At 36.3% G+C, this 17,886-nt stretch overlaps 2 protein-coding genes across 2 annotated transcripts; both read right to left on the bottom strand.

Moving 5' to 3' along the window:
* Nucleotides 1–88: 88 nt before the first annotated feature.
* LOC119991786 (L10-interacting MYB domain-containing protein-like) lies at nt 89–2,165 on the bottom strand. The gene is made up of 4 exons (XM_038838244.1): nt 2,076–2,165; nt 1,926–1,993; nt 1,008–1,344; nt 89–901 (listed from the first exon to the last, which is right to left on the bottom strand). Exons 3-4 carry the CDS (start codon nt 1,338–1,340, stop codon nt 314–316), a joined length of 921 nt encoding a protein of 306 aa, XP_038694172.1. The 5' UTR covers nt 1,341–1,344; nt 1,926–1,993; nt 2,076–2,165; the 3' UTR covers nt 89–313.
* A 1,224-nt stretch (nt 2,166–3,389) lies between these two features.
* Nucleotides 3,390–5,309, bottom strand: LOC119991782 (cytochrome P450 81Q32-like). The gene is made up of 2 exons (XM_038838235.1): nt 4,340–5,309; nt 3,390–4,140 (listed from the first exon to the last, which is right to left on the bottom strand). The coding sequence occupies exons 1-2, from the start codon at nt 5,258–5,260 to the stop codon at nt 3,562–3,564; spliced, it is 1,500 nt and encodes a 499-aa protein (XP_038694163.1). The 5' UTR covers nt 5,261–5,309; the 3' UTR covers nt 3,390–3,561.
* Between the last annotated feature and the right edge of the window lie 12,577 nt (nt 5,310–17,886).

Raw genomic sequence — 17,886 nt, 5'->3', positions numbered from 1 at the left:
TACCTGTTAGAGATACAATATAAGTATCATTATTGAAATATAAACAAATTAATTTGAGTTACCAGATTTGTTAAAACCAAACATATAATTGAAATTGCAGATTCAAATTATCCATACATATTCCATAATTAAAATCAAGCAGATGCAGAATATCATCCATAAATCCGAGAATTTAAACAAATAAAAACAACATAACCATAAGAAGTTTAAAATAGTCGAAATCGAAACATATGCTAAACATAATCAATTGAACCAAGCACTAATGAGATCCTGAAGATCCCCCACCAATTGCCTCATCATACTTGGCTTGTAACTACTCCATCTGCCAATTCTTCCTCCCTATCCCCAGAAACCACTCTCGATTTTCTCTCTTCTCGAATAACGTCAGAGCAAACCTTAATAGAGGTCCACCAGCTGCAGTTTGAGGAAATTCTTCCAACATGAGCATAACTTCATCTATATTCCCAGAATTGTATACAGATCCAACAGTTGAACTTCTACTCTGTACTGCAGTGACCAACTGTCCTAGAGAGTTGTTTATCTCATCTCGGACATCACTAGCCTTCCTCTTGCGTCTAACACGAGTACCAGGGGTAGTAGACCTCCTACTAGCACGAGGTGGTGGAGTGGGAGAGCTATGGACATCAGCAGTAATGTCCGCATTTGCGTCATACTCTGGATCGGTTGAATCATCATCTCCGGACAGTAGCTGCTCTTCAACCCCCCTATGATGCTCATCTTCTTCTGTGGGAGCTGTCTCATCATTAATAGCTTGAGGGAAAATTGTGGCAGAAGGCATGAATGCATGCTGTCCAGTGGCAGCTTGCCCTCCAAATAGGAACTGCAATTCTTCTCTATTCTCAATACCCTGGTTGCGAAATTTAGCACACTTTCGATCCTCCTGTAACAGAAATTGATGTACATTAACGTCATGCGTTGGAATAAAAAAAAAGCAATGATGAATTGTTTTTGTTGCACTAAGAACACACTTCTATAATAAGAATTACCTTGATTTTCCTCTCCCACCATTCGTTATCTGCCAACACAGTGTGACGTTGGTCATCCCATCCAAGCCCTGTCTCGCCAAAAATCAACTTCTCCCACAATCTCCACTCTTTCTTCAAGTTATCCCACTTGTTTTTCAATTGAACTTGATCATAGGACCTACCAGTTTTTGCTTTAAAATCTGCAATGACATTCTTCCAACCCTCTCGACTAAAATGCGTGTTTGGCCTATCACCCGCTTTTTGACGTTTGACACAGACGTCGATAAAAGTTTTTGTCAAAGTGGCATCCCAGTTTGCCTTGTCTCCAGTTATTTGTTCACTTGGTAGACTCATTTTTCTAAAACAGTTTGCACAACCAATAAGATATGCATACAAAGATATTCAATATAACACATTAATTCAGGAATAGACATTCATAACCTAAATTATATATACCATACAGGACATAAACAAAAACATATTATGCCCATAGACACAAGACAAATATCACAGGGAACAAAGTGAAGCTCATGGAAAGCTCGTGACAATTTAACATTTGAAGGGCCATCTTGGCACTTAATATGACACCAATGAATAATGATCATGTCAAATAAAACTTGAAAGTCATTTCGTTAGATAGACTCAAGGATATATAAGTTATTCTACAATCGATCTGGGTGGCCACAACCTAATGTTTTTTTTTTTTTTTTTTTTTTGACAAGCACAACCTAATGTTAAAAATACCACTTGTAGTGGTTATCGAGCATAAGAGGAGGTACCTTTTAAAGGAGGAAATTCTAAGAATATTTCTACAGGGAATCTCTAACGAAGAAGAGAAGCAATAGCTGCTTAAATAGGATTTCATAAACAGAGTCAAAAATATAAATACTTGCAGCATTGAACATTGAGAAAGAGGTTTAATTTGAACTGGAGACTAACCTTCGCCAGTCTCGAAATCAAAAGCTTGCGCCAACACAAGAAGATGAAATCACCCAAATCGTGAAGACCTGCAGAAGTTAGGTAAATGGTGAACTTTTGTGCATATGAATGCAATTGATAGAGAAAACTGCATGAAGAGTAGAGAAAAACCTAGATTAGTGGTCTACGAGTGAGAGAGAGAGCGGCGCAGCAGGGGAAGTTCATGGAGAGAATGAGTTAGGTTATGTGGTACAAAGGGCATAGTTGGTATTAGTGAATTAATATGGGGATAAGCGAGTAATTAGGCCCGCATCTTGTTTTCGTAACACAGTTCATACAAAAAGTGATTCACATGTTAAAGCACCTTTCCACAACTTCCACTTGAGATGGGCTACGGTGGGGTATGACCCAACCCAAACGGGCAGCCAAACGGCTATAGCCCAAACGCGTCCAAACTAAAGCAGACTCGGTGGATATTTTTGGGCAAAAAAGCGTGGACAAACGGGCCCATTGAAGGCACGTGAGCCTGAACTTTCGAGTAACTGGGTCTTCAGTTCAGTACTTGTTTTAATTACATATATATTAATGCGTGTTTTTGGATTCATTTGGTAAATAATTTTGACAATAACATATATTGTAGATAATAAATGATGATAATAAATAATAACATATATATGATGTTAATTGTTGTGTAAATTACGTGTAATAGTATTATACATTTTAGTGGTAACATATTAAAATAAATTAAAATTAAAATAAATAATTAATTGTAAGATTTAATGTATTTTATTAATAGATTTATTTTAAGATTAATAATTCCTATGACTATCCAATTCAAGATTTTCCAGTAAATGGCAAATGGCATCCAATCCATTCTCATCAACAATCACCCCTTCATATTCCCATCAAATCGTCCACCAACGACAACAGCCTGAGTTTGCAATGGTTATGTTCGTGCAGCTACTGCCTTTGCTTGGTTTTGTTCGATGTTGAATCTTGCTTGGCAAAAAGGAGTGGTGTCAGTGGCGGTTACTGGAAACGGAGATCGGAACGGAAATTGAAGGCGGCGAGGCCGGGATAATGAACCAGACAGTGGGTGCACCGTGCACTGTTGGAGAGGATGAGAGAAATATGAGAGAGAGTACAGCGGGACAGAGAGATAATGGTGAGGAGAGAGAAGATGTGAAAGAAGAGGAGAGAGAGAAATAATAGATGGACAATTTGGTCAGTTCAATAAAAAATAAGGGTAGAAATGAAAAAATATTGTAAAAGTGTCTAAAAATTGTCTCGAATGGGACAACAAATTATTGATTGAAATTGTACCCAAACGGGCTCTTTGCCTTGTCCATGTATGTTTTTTATGAATTTTGAAATTCCTGTGTCGAAATATTCGTGTCATATCTAGTATCCGTGCTTTCTAGATTGTTACCTTTTTAGGCCAACCTCCTACTTTTTTTGGCCTTATTTAGGAATCCAAACCTTTACAACAACAAAAAATGACGTATTATTATGAGCACGCGGAAATAATTCAAAGATAATTATACATATTTATTTGCATTATTTGCAGATGCATTATATTAAACTAGCTAGTGTGCAGTGTGCACACACACGCAGATAGATATGATATATATATATAGTTTACTTCGATTCTCTTCATTCATAGGTGGGAAAGTGCAGCGGTGAGAGGCTGACGAGGAGTGAATATAATTTCGTTGGCGTATTCTCCTTGTGGCTTTTCCCAATCGAAGCACTGGATCAGTGTCCCCAAAGCGATGGCCATGACTCTTGTCCCCATAGTGATGCCTGGGCACTGTCTTCTTCCTGCTCCAAATGGTATAAACTTTAGCCCTGCTTTCTGATCACCTTCGTATCCAAGGAATCTCTCTGGCTTGAAGGCGTAAGGGTCCTCCCACAGACTAGGATCTCTGTGCAAAGCCCATATGTTCACAAATAACATGGTGCCTTTAGGAACGTCGTAGCCTCCGACTGTGCAATCCTCCATGTTGAGATGTGGGAGTGGCATCGGAGCTGCGGGACCCAATCTAAGTGACTCGTTCACCAAGCAGTTTAGGTATGGGAGTTTGTTAAGATCCGCGTCTTCGATGAGACGAGATGTTCCGACAACAGAGTCGATCTCTTCCCTTGCCTTCTTCAAGCACTCTGGATGAGCTACCAGATCTTGCGCTGCGTACGTTGCTGCCTGAGCTGTCGTGTCTGTTCCTGCCGTTAACATTACCTACACCAAATTTCAAATTTGAGGAATAAAACAGTAATGATAGGAATTTCATAAGCTGGTATTCCAACTGTTGAGTTATACGTATAAAATTTTATGTATATTATGTGGAGCTCACGAAGATAACTGAAATACCAATCGCTATGATATTTATCATATATATTCGCAAGACAAACAGAAAGAAGTCGTAAATCAATTATACCAGTATAATCCCCTTGATGACCTCGTCGGTGCAGAATTCAGGATCTGTTTCTTGCAACGACAACAAGACATCGATGATTGGTCTCTTGTCCTTAACAGTGACCCGATTAGGATTAGCTGCTCTCATCTTCCTTTGATCCTCAACGAATCCCTGCAAGAAAGCATCCCTCTTTTTGTGGTCTTTCATCATCTTCTTCTCCACTCTGTAAAACGGCAACCACCTCAACATTGGGAAGAAATCACTCAAGTTGATGCCCTCACTCGAACAGAATATCTTCATTAGATCCTCCAATCTACCCTTCCCTTTCGCAGAACCCATGTCATCCTCACCAAAATATCTCTCCCCTGATAGCATCTTTATCACAGTATTAAACGTGAACATGTAAAAGAAAGACTTCATGTTGGCCTTTGAAACACCCGCTTTGAGGAAGTTATCATACAGATTCTTGGTAAGCTTCCGGACCTCCTCCACCCGGATATAGGAAGTCATCTGCATACGAGTATTAGACAATATTTCGAGGGTGGTGAGGCGGCGGAGATTGCGCCAGTGCTGGCCGTAGGGGGTGTAACCGAGGGTGGTGAAGTCGTAGGTGACAAGCTTTTTGGAGAGAAAGATGGGACGTGTGGCAAAATTGAGGTCATGCTTGGTCAGGCATTCCTCGATGACCTCATGGCTACCGACGACAAGAGCCGGTCGTGGACCTAATCGGAGATAGAGTATAGGCCCATATTTGGTGCAGAGATTGTATAAACCCTCGTGGACGGGTTTCTTCAAAGTGAGAAAATGGCCTATTATGGGAAGTGCACCGGGAGGGCTCGGAGGGAGGTTCTTGTACTGCTTACCATTCTTGTTTTGGAAGAGCAGTTTGTAGGTGACAATAACAAAAGAGAGTAAGAGACCCAAGTAGTGAAGGGTTTCCATGGTTAATTATCACAAGGAGATCGAGGAGAGCTTGTGTTCGTTACGAGGAATGAACTAGTAGAGAAGCTCCTATATATAAGTGAATCGTTTACCCAGTTCCAATCGCAAATGATAAATAAATAAATAATCGTTTAGTCAAGTTAACTTGGTCAAATTAATGATAAATTAAAAAAAATTCATTAATGACACATAGTCATCGATGCAGACCATTGAAACGTAATTTATATTTTACACAATAACATTAGACCTTTATATGATAATATATATATTTATGTAGTCCAAAGTTTACCATTGATATTCAACTATTCACGATGAAGATCGATGTCATTTGGAAAATACAATCTCAAGTTGACTTTAAGAAACTTATCCCCCATTTCATTCTTTAAATGAACTTAACTATCGCACGGAAGGAATAAGTATTGAAATAATTAATATAGCTATCGCCGTCGTAATATATGCACGCTATTGAAATTATTGGATGCCAAAAAAGTCATTTCTCGTTTGAGAAAAATAAATGGAAAAAATAGAAACTAAATAGAGAATACATATTGGCAATTTAATTCACACTCAAATTAAATATGTATAAAATATTTGTTTTTATATATACTAGTGTCTCTATTAGATATATTATCTTATAATCTGTATTTACTGTGTATACTTGCTATTAGTTTACCAGCTGTACACCAGCTGTCTTTGGTCTGTAGAAGTAAGATACTTTTTGCTATTAGTTTACCAGCTGTACACCAGCTGTCTTTGGTCTGTATAAGTAAGATACTTTCTGTATTGTTCAATTTCAACAAGTCAATATTATACTCAATCTTCATGGTATCAGAGGTTCATTAGGGTTCCTATAACTATGGCTTCCGCCGCCTCTCAGATCTCGTCTTCTTCAACGGGATCACCTTCTCTAACTACTACAGACATTGGAAGTCCCAATTTGACTCGATCTACTCCCCCTCCACCTTTCTCTACTACTCTCCCTCCACCTTTTTCTTCATCCTTCTCCTTGCCGTCGCTTACTCGATCTCCTCTTGGGTACTTATCTTCACCTCTCTCAGCCCCATCTCCTGGTTTTCCTTCTCTATTTCCCACCACTACTTCCGTACCTCCATTTGACACTACTTCATCCTATATTCCCTCTTCTACTTCTTCTCCTAATGTCACTCACATTGTCTCCACCAAATTAGAAACATCAGATGACTACTCACTATGGCGAACTCAAATTCGTGGACTACTTATTCAACACGATCTTCTGGGTTTCATTGAAGGGACCATTCCTTGTCCCTCAGCAACTTTAACTTCCTTTAACAACCAGGTTTTGCCAAACCCCTCTTATTCTGTATGGCAACGAATGGATCAGACTGTTCGCAATTGGATCCATGCTACACTCTCTCGATCTGTTCTTGCCGATGTTCATATGCTTTCCACCGCACGAGACTTATGGGTCATTCTTCACCGCCGCTATCGTGACATATCTATGGCTCGTAAATTGGAGCTTCGCCAAAAATTTCACACTTTTCGCAAAGACATCAAAACAGCCGATGTCTACTGCAGGGAACTCAAAATCCTTGCTGATCAACTACGTGACCTCGACATTTCTGTCACTGACACAGATATTATTGCTCAGGGTTTAGCTGGGCTGGATCTTGCCTACAAAGATTTTGTCACTATGATCTCTAATCTTGACAGTGATCTCTTGTATGAAGACTTTCGTCGTCGATTGATTGCTTATGAAGATCGTCGTGTACGCATGGAGGACATCACCTCATCAACTACTCCAGACCACAAAGCTCTTGCTGCCAACACCACCTCCTCGGATCCACCACAGTCCTACCGTGGTCGTGGAAATTATAGGCGTGGTGGTCGTGGCCGTCGTGGCCGCAGTTATGGCACCTCTTATTCTGGTCGTACATACTCTCCTGGTGGCCGAAATCACAACAATTTTAACTCTGGCCATGGATACTCAGGTTATGTTCCCCCTGCTCATTTTCAGAGACCTTCAGGTAACTCACCTTCTCCAACTGGTATTTTGGGATCTTCTCCTCGTGTTGATGTGTGTCAAATTTGTGAGATTCCTGGTCATAAAGCAATTCAGTGTCATCATCGTTATAACTCTGCCTATACATCTGCGGACCTCCCTCGTTCTTTTGCTGCTATGTCATTTGGTGATCCGTCTGAGTCTGTTTGGTATCCTGATTCTGGCGCTTCCACTCATATGACCCCCAATGAAGGTATTTTCACAAATTCCTTCCCTTACCATGGCTCACAAAAGGTTTTAGTTGGTAATGGACAATTGCTTGACATACATAAAATTGGCACAACCACACTTCACACACCTGTCAAACCATTACGTCTCACTAATGTTTATCATGTTCCTCATCTTTCTTATAATCTTCTCTCCATAAAACGCCTCTGTCAAGACAATAATTGTGTTGTCTATTTTGATGGTTCTCTTTTTTGTGTCAAGGACAAGATCACGGGGATTCCTCTCCTCAAGTGCACCAGTGACAGAGACCTTTACCCAATCAGCTCTCATTTTGTTCAACCTTATGCTTCTGCTCTAGCTGCCACTACTACTCTTGGTACTTCATGGCATCGTCGACTCGGCCATCCCAACTCTGCTGTTCTTGACATTATCCGGCAATCATGCTCTTATTTAGGCATTCCCAAATTTTTGACCCAATGTACTTCATGTTGTTTAGGGAAATCTAAACGTCTCCCTTTTCATTCAGTTGAACATTGTACTGTTGCCCCTCTAGAGCTTGTTCATTCAGATGTTTGGCAGTCCCCTGTTGCCTCATTTTTGGGATATCGATACTATGTAATTTTTGTGGATGATTTCTCTCGTTACTCTTGGCTTTATTTTATGAAATTCAAGTCTGAAGTTTTTCAATGCTTTCGTGCTTTTCAGCTGCTAGTTGAGAATCTGTTCAGTCGAAAAATTAAAATTTTTCAAAGTGATGGAGGCAAAGAATTTGACAATCATATGTTCCATAATCATTTTACCTCCTCTGGCATTCTTTTTAGAAAATCTTGTCCCCACACCCCTCAACAAAATGGGTTGGCTGAACGGAAACATCGCCATGTCATTGAAATGGCTCGAACATTGCTTATTGATTCAAACCTTCCTCATCAATTTTGGGCAGATGCTGTCTCTACTTCCATCTATCTCATAAATCGGCTTCCTACCCCCCTCCTACAAAATCTATCCCCATTTCACAAGCTCTTTAACACCCAACCAAATTATGCCTTCCTCAAACCCTTTGGTTGTGCATGTTTTCCCAATCTAAGTGCTACTACTTCCCACAAACTATCCCCAAGATCAATACCATGTATTTTCTTGGGATATGCAACCAACTATAAGGGTTATCGATGTTGGGATCCTCTCACTCGTAAAGTCCATATCAGTAGACATGTCATTTTTTATGAAAATGATTTTCCCTATTCTACCTTGGTCTCTTCTCCTTCCTCCAATATCACATCTGAACCACCATGTCTCACCTCAACCTATACCTTTTCCTTCCAGGATCCTCCTCCACAACACATCCCTTTCTCTCCTCCATCAGCCTTACCTCTATCTTCTACAAACTCATCTGTCCAGAACAAGACAATCCCTTCCTCATTGACACATACCACTTCTCCATCTTCTGAACCTCCTTTCCCCCTTCCCATCACCTCAGATTTTCCTACTTCCACATCCTCTGAACCTCAATCTTCACTGCCACCTACCATTTCTTCATCTTCTGGTTCTTCTCTCAATATTCCAGTCACTTCATTCAATTCCTCTCATTCTTCTGTTCATTCCATGATAACTCGTTCCAAGTCTGGTATCTCCAAACCCAAATTCATTCCCTCCCTTGCTGCTACAATTAACACTGTTGAGCCAACTTGTTATAGTCAAGCAATTAAAGATCCTAAGTGGCATCATGCTATGGTTGATGAATTTAATGCCTTACTAGCTAATGACACATGGTCTCTTGTTCCATTTGATGCTACTAAAAATCTTGTGGGCTGTAAGTGGATTTTCCGCATTAAATATAACTCTGATGGTTCCATTGAACGATACAAAGCTCGCTTGGTAGCTCAAGGTTTTCATCAACGTCCTGGCATCGATTTTCATGAAACGTTTAGTCCTGTTGTCAAACCCACTACCATTCGACTTGTTCTCTCTATTGCCTTATCGGCAAATTGGACTATTCGTCAATTAGATGTCAAAAATGCCTTCTTACATGGTCATCTTTCTGAGGATGTTTACATGAAACAACCTCCTGGTTTTCAAAATTCCCAATTTCCAAATCACATTTGTAAATTGCGGAAAGCTCTTTATGGTCTTAAACAAGCTCCTCGAGCTTGGTTTCATCGGTTCAGCACTTTTCTCTTGCGTCATGGCTTTACTTGTAGCAAGTCTGACACTTCTATGTTCATCTTCCGTTCCTCTTCTGATGTGTTGGTTCTACTCTTATATGTTGACGATATTATTTTAACTGGCAATAATCCCATTCTCATTCAAAAATTCATTACCACACTGTCCACTCAATTCTCCATGAAAGATCTTGGTGATCTTCATTTCTTTTTAGGTATTCAAGCCACTCGTAAAGCTGAAGGTATTTTTCTTTGTCAACAAAAATATTTGGCTACGCTTCTGGATCGTTTTTGTTTAGCTTCCGCCAAGGCTGTCAAAACTCCCATGTTTAGCAAGATTCCTCTATCTCTATTGGATGGTGAGTTACTTTGTGAGCCTACTGAATATAGAAGCATGGTTGGAGCTCTTCAATACTTAACCATGACACGGCCTGACATTGCTTATTCAGTTAATCTTGTTTCTCAGTTTATGCATGCTCCGCGGACCGCACATTTGCAGGCAGTCAAAAGGATTTATCGATATCTCAAAGGCACTCAGCATTATGGTTTATTCTTGCGTTCCTTCAAAAATCCTTCTCTCACTGCTTACACTGATGCGGATTGGGCTGGTTGTCAGGACAGTCGACGCTCTACCAGTGGGTATGCTATTTTCTTTGGTCCTAATTTGATTTCTTGGAAAGCGAAGAAGCAACCAACTGTGTCTCGCTCCTCGACTGAGTCTGAATATCGAGCCTTGGCCTATGCAGTGGCTGAAACAATCTGGATACGACATCTTCTATGTGATTTGGGCATTCCCCTTGTATCTCCAGTCAAGGTTTTATGTGATAACATCAGTGCCACTTATCTCACAACCAATCCTATCCTTCATGAACGCACCAAACATATTGATGTTGATTATCACTTTGTTCGTGAGAGGATCTTGCAACGAGACATTCTCGTCCAATATCTTCCGTCTCGGGATCAACTTGCTGACATATTTACCAAGGGACTTGCTTCATCTCGTTTTGAATATCTGCGTTCCAATCTGTCCATTACTCCGCCCTGTCCAGATTGAGGGGGTGTATTAGATATATTATCTTATAATCTGTATTTACTGTGTATACTTGCTATTAGTTTACCAGCTGTACACCAGCTGTCTTTGGTCTGTAGAAGTAAGATACTTTTTGCTATTAGTTTACCAGCTGTACACCAGCTGTCTTTGGTCTGTATAAGTAAGATACTTTCTGTATTGTTCAATTTCAACAAGTCAATATTATACTCAATCTTCAGTCTCCATCTCTTGATTATTTTTAATTTTCTTATTTTTCAAGAGAGAGAGAGAAAAAAGAAATGTTCATTTTTATTAATGTATGACATTGAATAAGTGATTAAGATGGTTTATTAATTGCATCGCGCTCCACATGATGGTTTATATTAATATATGACATTGAATAAGTAATCTATATGCTAATTCTTTAAAATGGTCTACCATATTTTTTCTACAGAATATGAATATTTTTTAAATAAACTATTAAAATCAAAATTGGGTATTGCATGGATTATTATTAGATGATGTGATTAATAATGTTTTTGTTGAAACAGAAGTTAACCAATATGGGAAGCTAGTCTAAACCAGCTATACCAAAACGTTGATGACTAGAGAATTTTTATGCTCATGTGAATATGGAATTCTATCATCATCTTTTGAATTTTCAAAACTATTGCATGGACAGACGATTTTTCTTTGGTAAAAAGATATTTTTCCTCTCTTAACTATTGGAAAGTATCATTTTCATCTTTCAAATGAGATTGGTGTCGGAAAATGCTTACGTGGCACGCCGGAGAAATCTGATCTAACGAACAATAGGATGTCGCGTTGGATTTTTCCGTCGCCGGATTTATTCGATGAACAAACGGGGTACTTTCTCATAGTTGGGGGACGAAAAAAAGAGGAAAAAAGAAGCTAAGATACGAAAATGAAATCCAACCAATAGTTAAGAGATGAAAAATATCCTTTTGCCATTTTTCTTTTATAAAGATATAACCTTATCCTTTCAACTTTTGCGTAAATTATTTTCAACATTGGGGAGATGATTTCGACAAATTATTTAATGGTTCTGATACACCATGTCAACGTCATTACATTGATTTTGATACACCACATCAATATATGGTATGGCGTAGTGTGTCCAGAACACTAAATAATTACTAGATAATTTCATACTTTGAAAACTATAAGTTAAAATCAAATGACCTCGATCTTCAAAGTTTTGTGTTACTAGCTTGTTGCAAGTTTTGGTTTAGTCTTTATTAAATATTAATAAATTCTCAAGACATAATTAAGCTTCATTCCCTCCCACCTACTCTTAAGATATATCAAGATCATGTGTAAGAATTAATTAATGTTTCTATATATTATTATATATGATCTCAATATTTCCATGCTAAAATAAATAAACAATTAGTCAAGTTTGCTAATTAATTAATTTGATTATTAAACTATTGTTTTTTTCTCTTGACTATTAGACTATTTGGCATAAGGAAGATGGCGCATGACAGTGATTGGCAGCAGCCATACTAGAACTCAAACAACTCTAAGAATTTCTCATGATAACCTGAACCACTGAAAGAACCAGAAGCAGCAATCATTAATAGAACTCAAACAACTCGAATAATTTCTCAAAGAACTTGGATCACTGAAAGAACCATAAGGGGAGCAACAATACAACCACCAGAATAAAGACACTCCCCATAAGAAACCCAAATCAGAGCATTTCATATTAACGCTAGCTCTGTAGCTTATAATTTTTTTTTTTAAATTTTAAAATATGTTATTCTTGGCTATATTCTATAATTCAAATCAATTGAATAAAAATATTAAATTTGTGGAAACACTTCAATAACTTTGAATCAATAAATTATCACAGTCAAAGTTTTACCACACTGTATTAGATTTATTATATTAACTCCTTAGGATGAATCCTCCCAAGAACAATTAATATTAAGAATGAATGTATATATATATATATATATATAGGATTTTTCATAAATAATCGTCCATAATCATGTGACAATTATATTGTTTTAACACAATCTCTTATTACATTGTTTTTTATTAACACAATCTCTTATTACACTTTTCAGTACATAATTACAATGTTTTAAGTGTTTGTAGATTTTTATACACTGTTTCAAAAATAATGTAATAAAACAATTTTAAGTGTTGTAGATTTTTATACACTGTTTCAAAAATAATGTAATTAGAATGTTCATGTTAAACCTATCAACAATGGATCTTTTTGAAAAGAGTTTTACATGCTGAATCTGAATATGTAATTTTTTTTTTAAAATTTAACATATAATAAAACAATGTAATTAAGAATGTTCATGTTAAACCTATCAACAATGTGTCTTTTTGGAAAGAGTTTTACGTGTGTTGAATCTAAATATGTAATTTTTTTTTTGAAATTTAACATGCATTTTGAGCGATAAAATATTTTTAATTTTTGTTTAAGAAAAAATAAAAATTAAAAAAATTGTGATATCATTTTTCTTAATGAATATCTCTTATAGATTATGTAACTTTATGAATGATTTCAGATACCTAACCGTATAATTATGCCTACATAGAATTATACAGGCCCATTCTGACAAATTTTAGTAAGAGAAGACCGAAGTTTTGTCTAAACAACTTTTGTACATGTGCATTCCATGAATACACAGGGCGACTACACAAGAATATTCAATCCTAGTATTAAATTTCCCCAGTCAAAGCTTCAATTCAGCCTAAAAAATATTTCAAAAATCGGTAGACTATATATATATATATATATGAATTCTCATATGTGTATTTAAAATACGCATCATTTTTTAAGGATGTGAATGAGTGAAAAGACAAATAAAATCAATTATTTTGAATTCTGCATATTTTAAATTAATGATGAAAACATAGATGAGTATGAAAATATCAACGTGATTCAAGCCTCACCAATTTCGTCTGTTTTTATATTGAATTGTCGATAAAAAAAAGTCCAACAGATCTACATCATCAACTGCATGCATTTATAAATACAAATATCTGTAGTCAAAAGAAAAAGAATATAAATATCTGTAGTCAAAGGTGTTCTGCCTTGAAAGCAATAAAAGACAGCTACTCCTGTTGTTTGTGTAAAAAGCAAAATCCAACACCACAACTTTCAAGTTTCAAAAGAATGATGTGATCTAACCAATATTTTAGTTGTTAATATATATATAAGTTCAATTCTTCACCCTTAACAACGCATTTTTTAAGATAATATCACATAATAACTTCACAATTAAATGTATTTTTACAAGAGCATTATTAGAATGAGTCATCTTCTGAGAAGATAAAGCCGTGCGCGTCCGATGTATCCACAAAAATCGGATAATCCAAAACGGATAATATTGTTGATGTGTATTAATGTTGGGAACTATTAAAAGTTGATGGATATTCGGGGGTAGCGCCCTTGATTTTTTTTTTTGTGACTATTTACAATATTATACCTATTTAATTGACAACATAAATTATTGAAATTAGCTGATTAGACATTTAGGCTTACGAAGCAACAACGACACGATTACACACTTGCACCAGCGAAGGAGACTAGGAGATGAAGCGGTTCATCAATCAGGCAAGTAGAAGCTACGTTCGTACAAGAATACAGTGAAGACCTAAACCACGACTTAGATATTCAAGTATGAACTTATATATAAAAAGTGTTTTTTTATTTAGATGACTAAGGGTATATTTAGTACTTCCCCATCATGGGTCTTTTAGGATGGCTAAATGCCTCAAGAGTCTAGTTTTCCTAATTTTTCCACAAAGGGTTAAATTCTAGAAGGATTAGAATTATTGACTTCTACGCTGCAGAGGGATTGAGTGTAGACTCCGTAGACTTCAATAATTCTATTAACAAATTCTAAAACTAGTTGAGATCGCTCCATCCGGTTTCTTATACATGTTTTGCTTTGTATTCATTTAATGATACAAATAATTTTCAGGCACAAATTTGTTTGGAATGAATGTTTCCTTGTTCACCAAAAGAAATTGTGTGCAGAAATTTATAAGCAATGAATGTTTTCTTATGCACCAGAAAAAAAAAAAAAAAAAACCAAGATTTAATGTTGTAATTGAGCACGTAAGTAAGGACAGCAACAAACTGGGAGCATACAAAGATTTCAGGAGAATAATCCATAAAACACTTAAATATCTTACCATAGTGTACTTCCTTCCTGGCATTGGAAGCTTTTTATCCTTCACTGTTTGTCCCGCAGCAACATTCTTGGGCTCGAGTTGTGTTGTGGAAGCCAGATTCGGTTCACCAATGGCATCTTTTACATCTATAGATTCATCAACTTCTTCACTGCTGATGTTACTTTGTTGACCAACGGAAGCATGACCAGAACCTTCAAGTAAATCAAAAGCTCAAAAGCTTGACTTGATGACAACAAAGAAGGATCCTCAAAGACAACGTCCTCAAAAAAGCCTGCATTTGGCACACACCGTTCCTCAGCTGACACCCTACAAAATGTTCCACATGCATGCCAATGTCCGGAGCATTTTATAGTCAATCAACCAGTCATTTACCATTTTCACGATATTTTCACTTGCCACAAGAAGTCGCCATAATAGTGAGTTATCCTTAAAGCCTTTCCATGCAAACAGGCTTTCAATGCTTCAGCACTGATCAGAGTAGTAGACCCAACCTGCAATAAATGATCAGTCAATGTTCATAAGTGCCAGCTGAATGTTAATGTACCTTACATCATCACATCTGAAGGCACAAGTGATATCAAATATTCTAGTGCCAAGAGCATAAACGAAATAGTTAAAAAAAGAAAAAAGTAGGATTGGGACTTCCATGGAAGCTTACTGCAATGGGTGCAGGATTGCCAGGAACTTTTACAGACCATGGTTCCCCAGCTACAAATTAAGGCAAACCTTCAGCAAGTCCACATTCCAGGGAACATTAAATATGCCTCCAATGACAAATCGAGAAACCTCACCTCCCTTCAGCACAAAAGAAGGGAGGGGTTCAGGGGCCTTCCGGAGAGCAAAAACTGAATGACATAGCAGAAATTTTATTTAAAATGAAACAATATATACAAATTCATGTTTGATCAAATTTCATCAAAGGTTGTACAAAAATTGTTTATTGTCATGATCAGCAAGTAAAAACTAAAAACTGAAAGCAAATATCTTTTGGGTTCTGTATTTTGCATTTTAATGCAACAAACTCTGTCTCAACTTCAAGGATATGAATTGTGGTGAAACCAACATGGAATTCATTACAATCTCAATGAGAAGTCTATCCAACAATTTGCGATGCCCTGTTTATTTATGAGAAGCAGGATATAGATGGTTGGCTAGCAAATCATAATCAATTCTACTTCCGAAGCACGTCTCATGAATTCCATATCAACAATGACGGATCAAATTTAACGAGCCTAAAGTTTGAAGTTTCCTGATAACAATTTAACCACTTAAAAGATTTAGTCTCATCTCTATATTACTAACTAAAGATCCCAAAACTTATGCTGAATACAAACAATCACTAGTAAAACAAAGGGACATGCCAACGTTATGATGAGAAGCTAATGCAAAACAAAGTATAAATTCAGGAAACACTGGACATTGGGTCCGTTTGGTAAACAATTTTGGGAGTAGCATATATGGTAGCATATATTGTGGTAGTATATATGGTGGTAGATTATATGGTGCCTAAAATGTTGATAGTGTTTGGTTGCAATTATGGTGGTAGCATAAAACTGTTGAAATTGTAGTGACAAATTATTTATAGGGGTATTATATGTTTAAGTTGTAAGATATGTAAATAAATATTGAAGTAAATAATAAATAATTTAGAAAATTAAGATTAATCATTTAAACTAATATAATAATTATAATTAACAATTTCATATATTTTTTACACATAAATATAAATACTTATAATATCGTCAGTGGCATTGGTGATAAGGGGGTAATATCGTCAGTTACAAAACAAACCAAGGATATATCGGGGAAGAAAATTGCATTTGTTCCAAAATGGTTCAAACGAGAACAATTTTCAAAGTGTAATAAAATTGTCTGAAAATAGTCTTGGATTTTGTGCCCCAAAATTGCCTTTTGGTGTCCTTAAACAATATATGTTACAACGACAATAAATTGTTGTCAAAAATGGTTAACCAAACGGACACTTAATTTTCTTTTCTTCTCCCGGAACACTAATTTTAATTCTGCTGACCCTTTCAATTGAAAGAAAAGCATAATGGCCTAGTTTGGTAAGGCATTTTGAAAATAGCAGATATACTAGTAGAAATGGTGGTAGCAGAAATGTTGGAGAATTTTAGTAGCAGAAATGCTGATCGAATGTTGTGTGGTGTTTGGTTGAACTTTTACTGGTAACATTTTTGCTGAGTAGCATATATTAAATGATAAATATTTTATAATATCAATAAATTTATTTATTTATTAATTAATTTATAATAACACATGAAGTGAGGGTATAAATGGAATAAAAAAATTAATGGGGATAATATTGACTTTTGACGGTGAAATGCTACTAAAATGCTTCATACAAGTAGCATGTCAAAAGTAGCATAAAATGCTGAGTAAAAATGTCTCGGATTACGTGTCAAAAAAACCCGTTTGGTAAGGCAGTAGCATTTATACTAGCAAGTAGTATAAATGCTACAAAAAATACTCCTCCAAACGGGGCCAATGAATCAAATTTCAGAAATAAATTTCATCATTCCCAATGTTTTTTTTTTCAGTTCAGTAAGCATGATTGCACATATCTCAACTCAAACACTATGAAAGATATAGCTTCCACTTTAATGGCATGCAATGGCTCAATATAATAAGATCATGTACAATTTTAAATAACTAAGGCTCCGTTTGGTGCACAATTTTGTCATTAGCATATATGGTAGCATATATTGTAGATAATAAATGATTGTAATATATGGTAGTATAAATGGTTATTGAAATGTTGTTAGGTGTTTGGTTACACTTTTGCTGAAACAATATAAAGTCTTAATATTGTCTTGTAAATTACATGGAGGGGCATAACTATTTCAAGCTATATAATAGTAATAAAAAAATCATAAAATAAGTTATAAACACTGCATAATTAATTAAAAATAATAAAAACTTTTTTTCATAAAAAAAAAATTTTTTAAAAATACCATAACTCATTCAACATTGCAGTCTCATATATATTGATGATAAATACATGTCCAAATTCACACCCTTTACGATCATA

This window comes from Tripterygium wilfordii, chromosome 22 (genome assembly GCF_013401445.1).
Source record: "Tripterygium wilfordii isolate XIE 37 chromosome 22, ASM1340144v1, whole genome shotgun sequence".
Lineage (NCBI taxonomy): Eukaryota > Viridiplantae > Streptophyta > Magnoliopsida > Celastrales > Celastraceae > Tripterygium > Tripterygium wilfordii.
Note: the sequence above shows the minus strand (reverse complement) of the source record. Positions and strands in the feature narration are given on the sequence as shown.

What these genes read in the sequence shown, in the direction of transcription:
- LOC119991786 (XM_038838244.1), bottom strand. Translation starts at nt 1,340, where the DNA reads ATGAGTCTACCAAGTGAACAAATAACTGGAGACAAGGCAAACTGGGAT. An exon ending in GGTGGGAGAGGAAAATCAAG is followed by an intron (nt 902 to 1,007) that starts GTAATTCTTATT and finishes TTTCTGTTACAG; the next exon opens with GAGGATCGAAAGTGTGCTAA.
- LOC119991782 (XM_038838235.1), bottom strand. Translation starts at nt 5,260, where the DNA reads ATGGAAACCCTTCACTACTTGGGTCTCTTACTCTCTTTTGTTATTGTC. An exon ending in TCATCAAGGGGATTATACTG is followed by an intron (nt 4,141 to 4,339) that starts GTATAATTGATT and finishes AATTTGGTGTAG; the next exon opens with GTAATGTTAACGGCAGGAAC.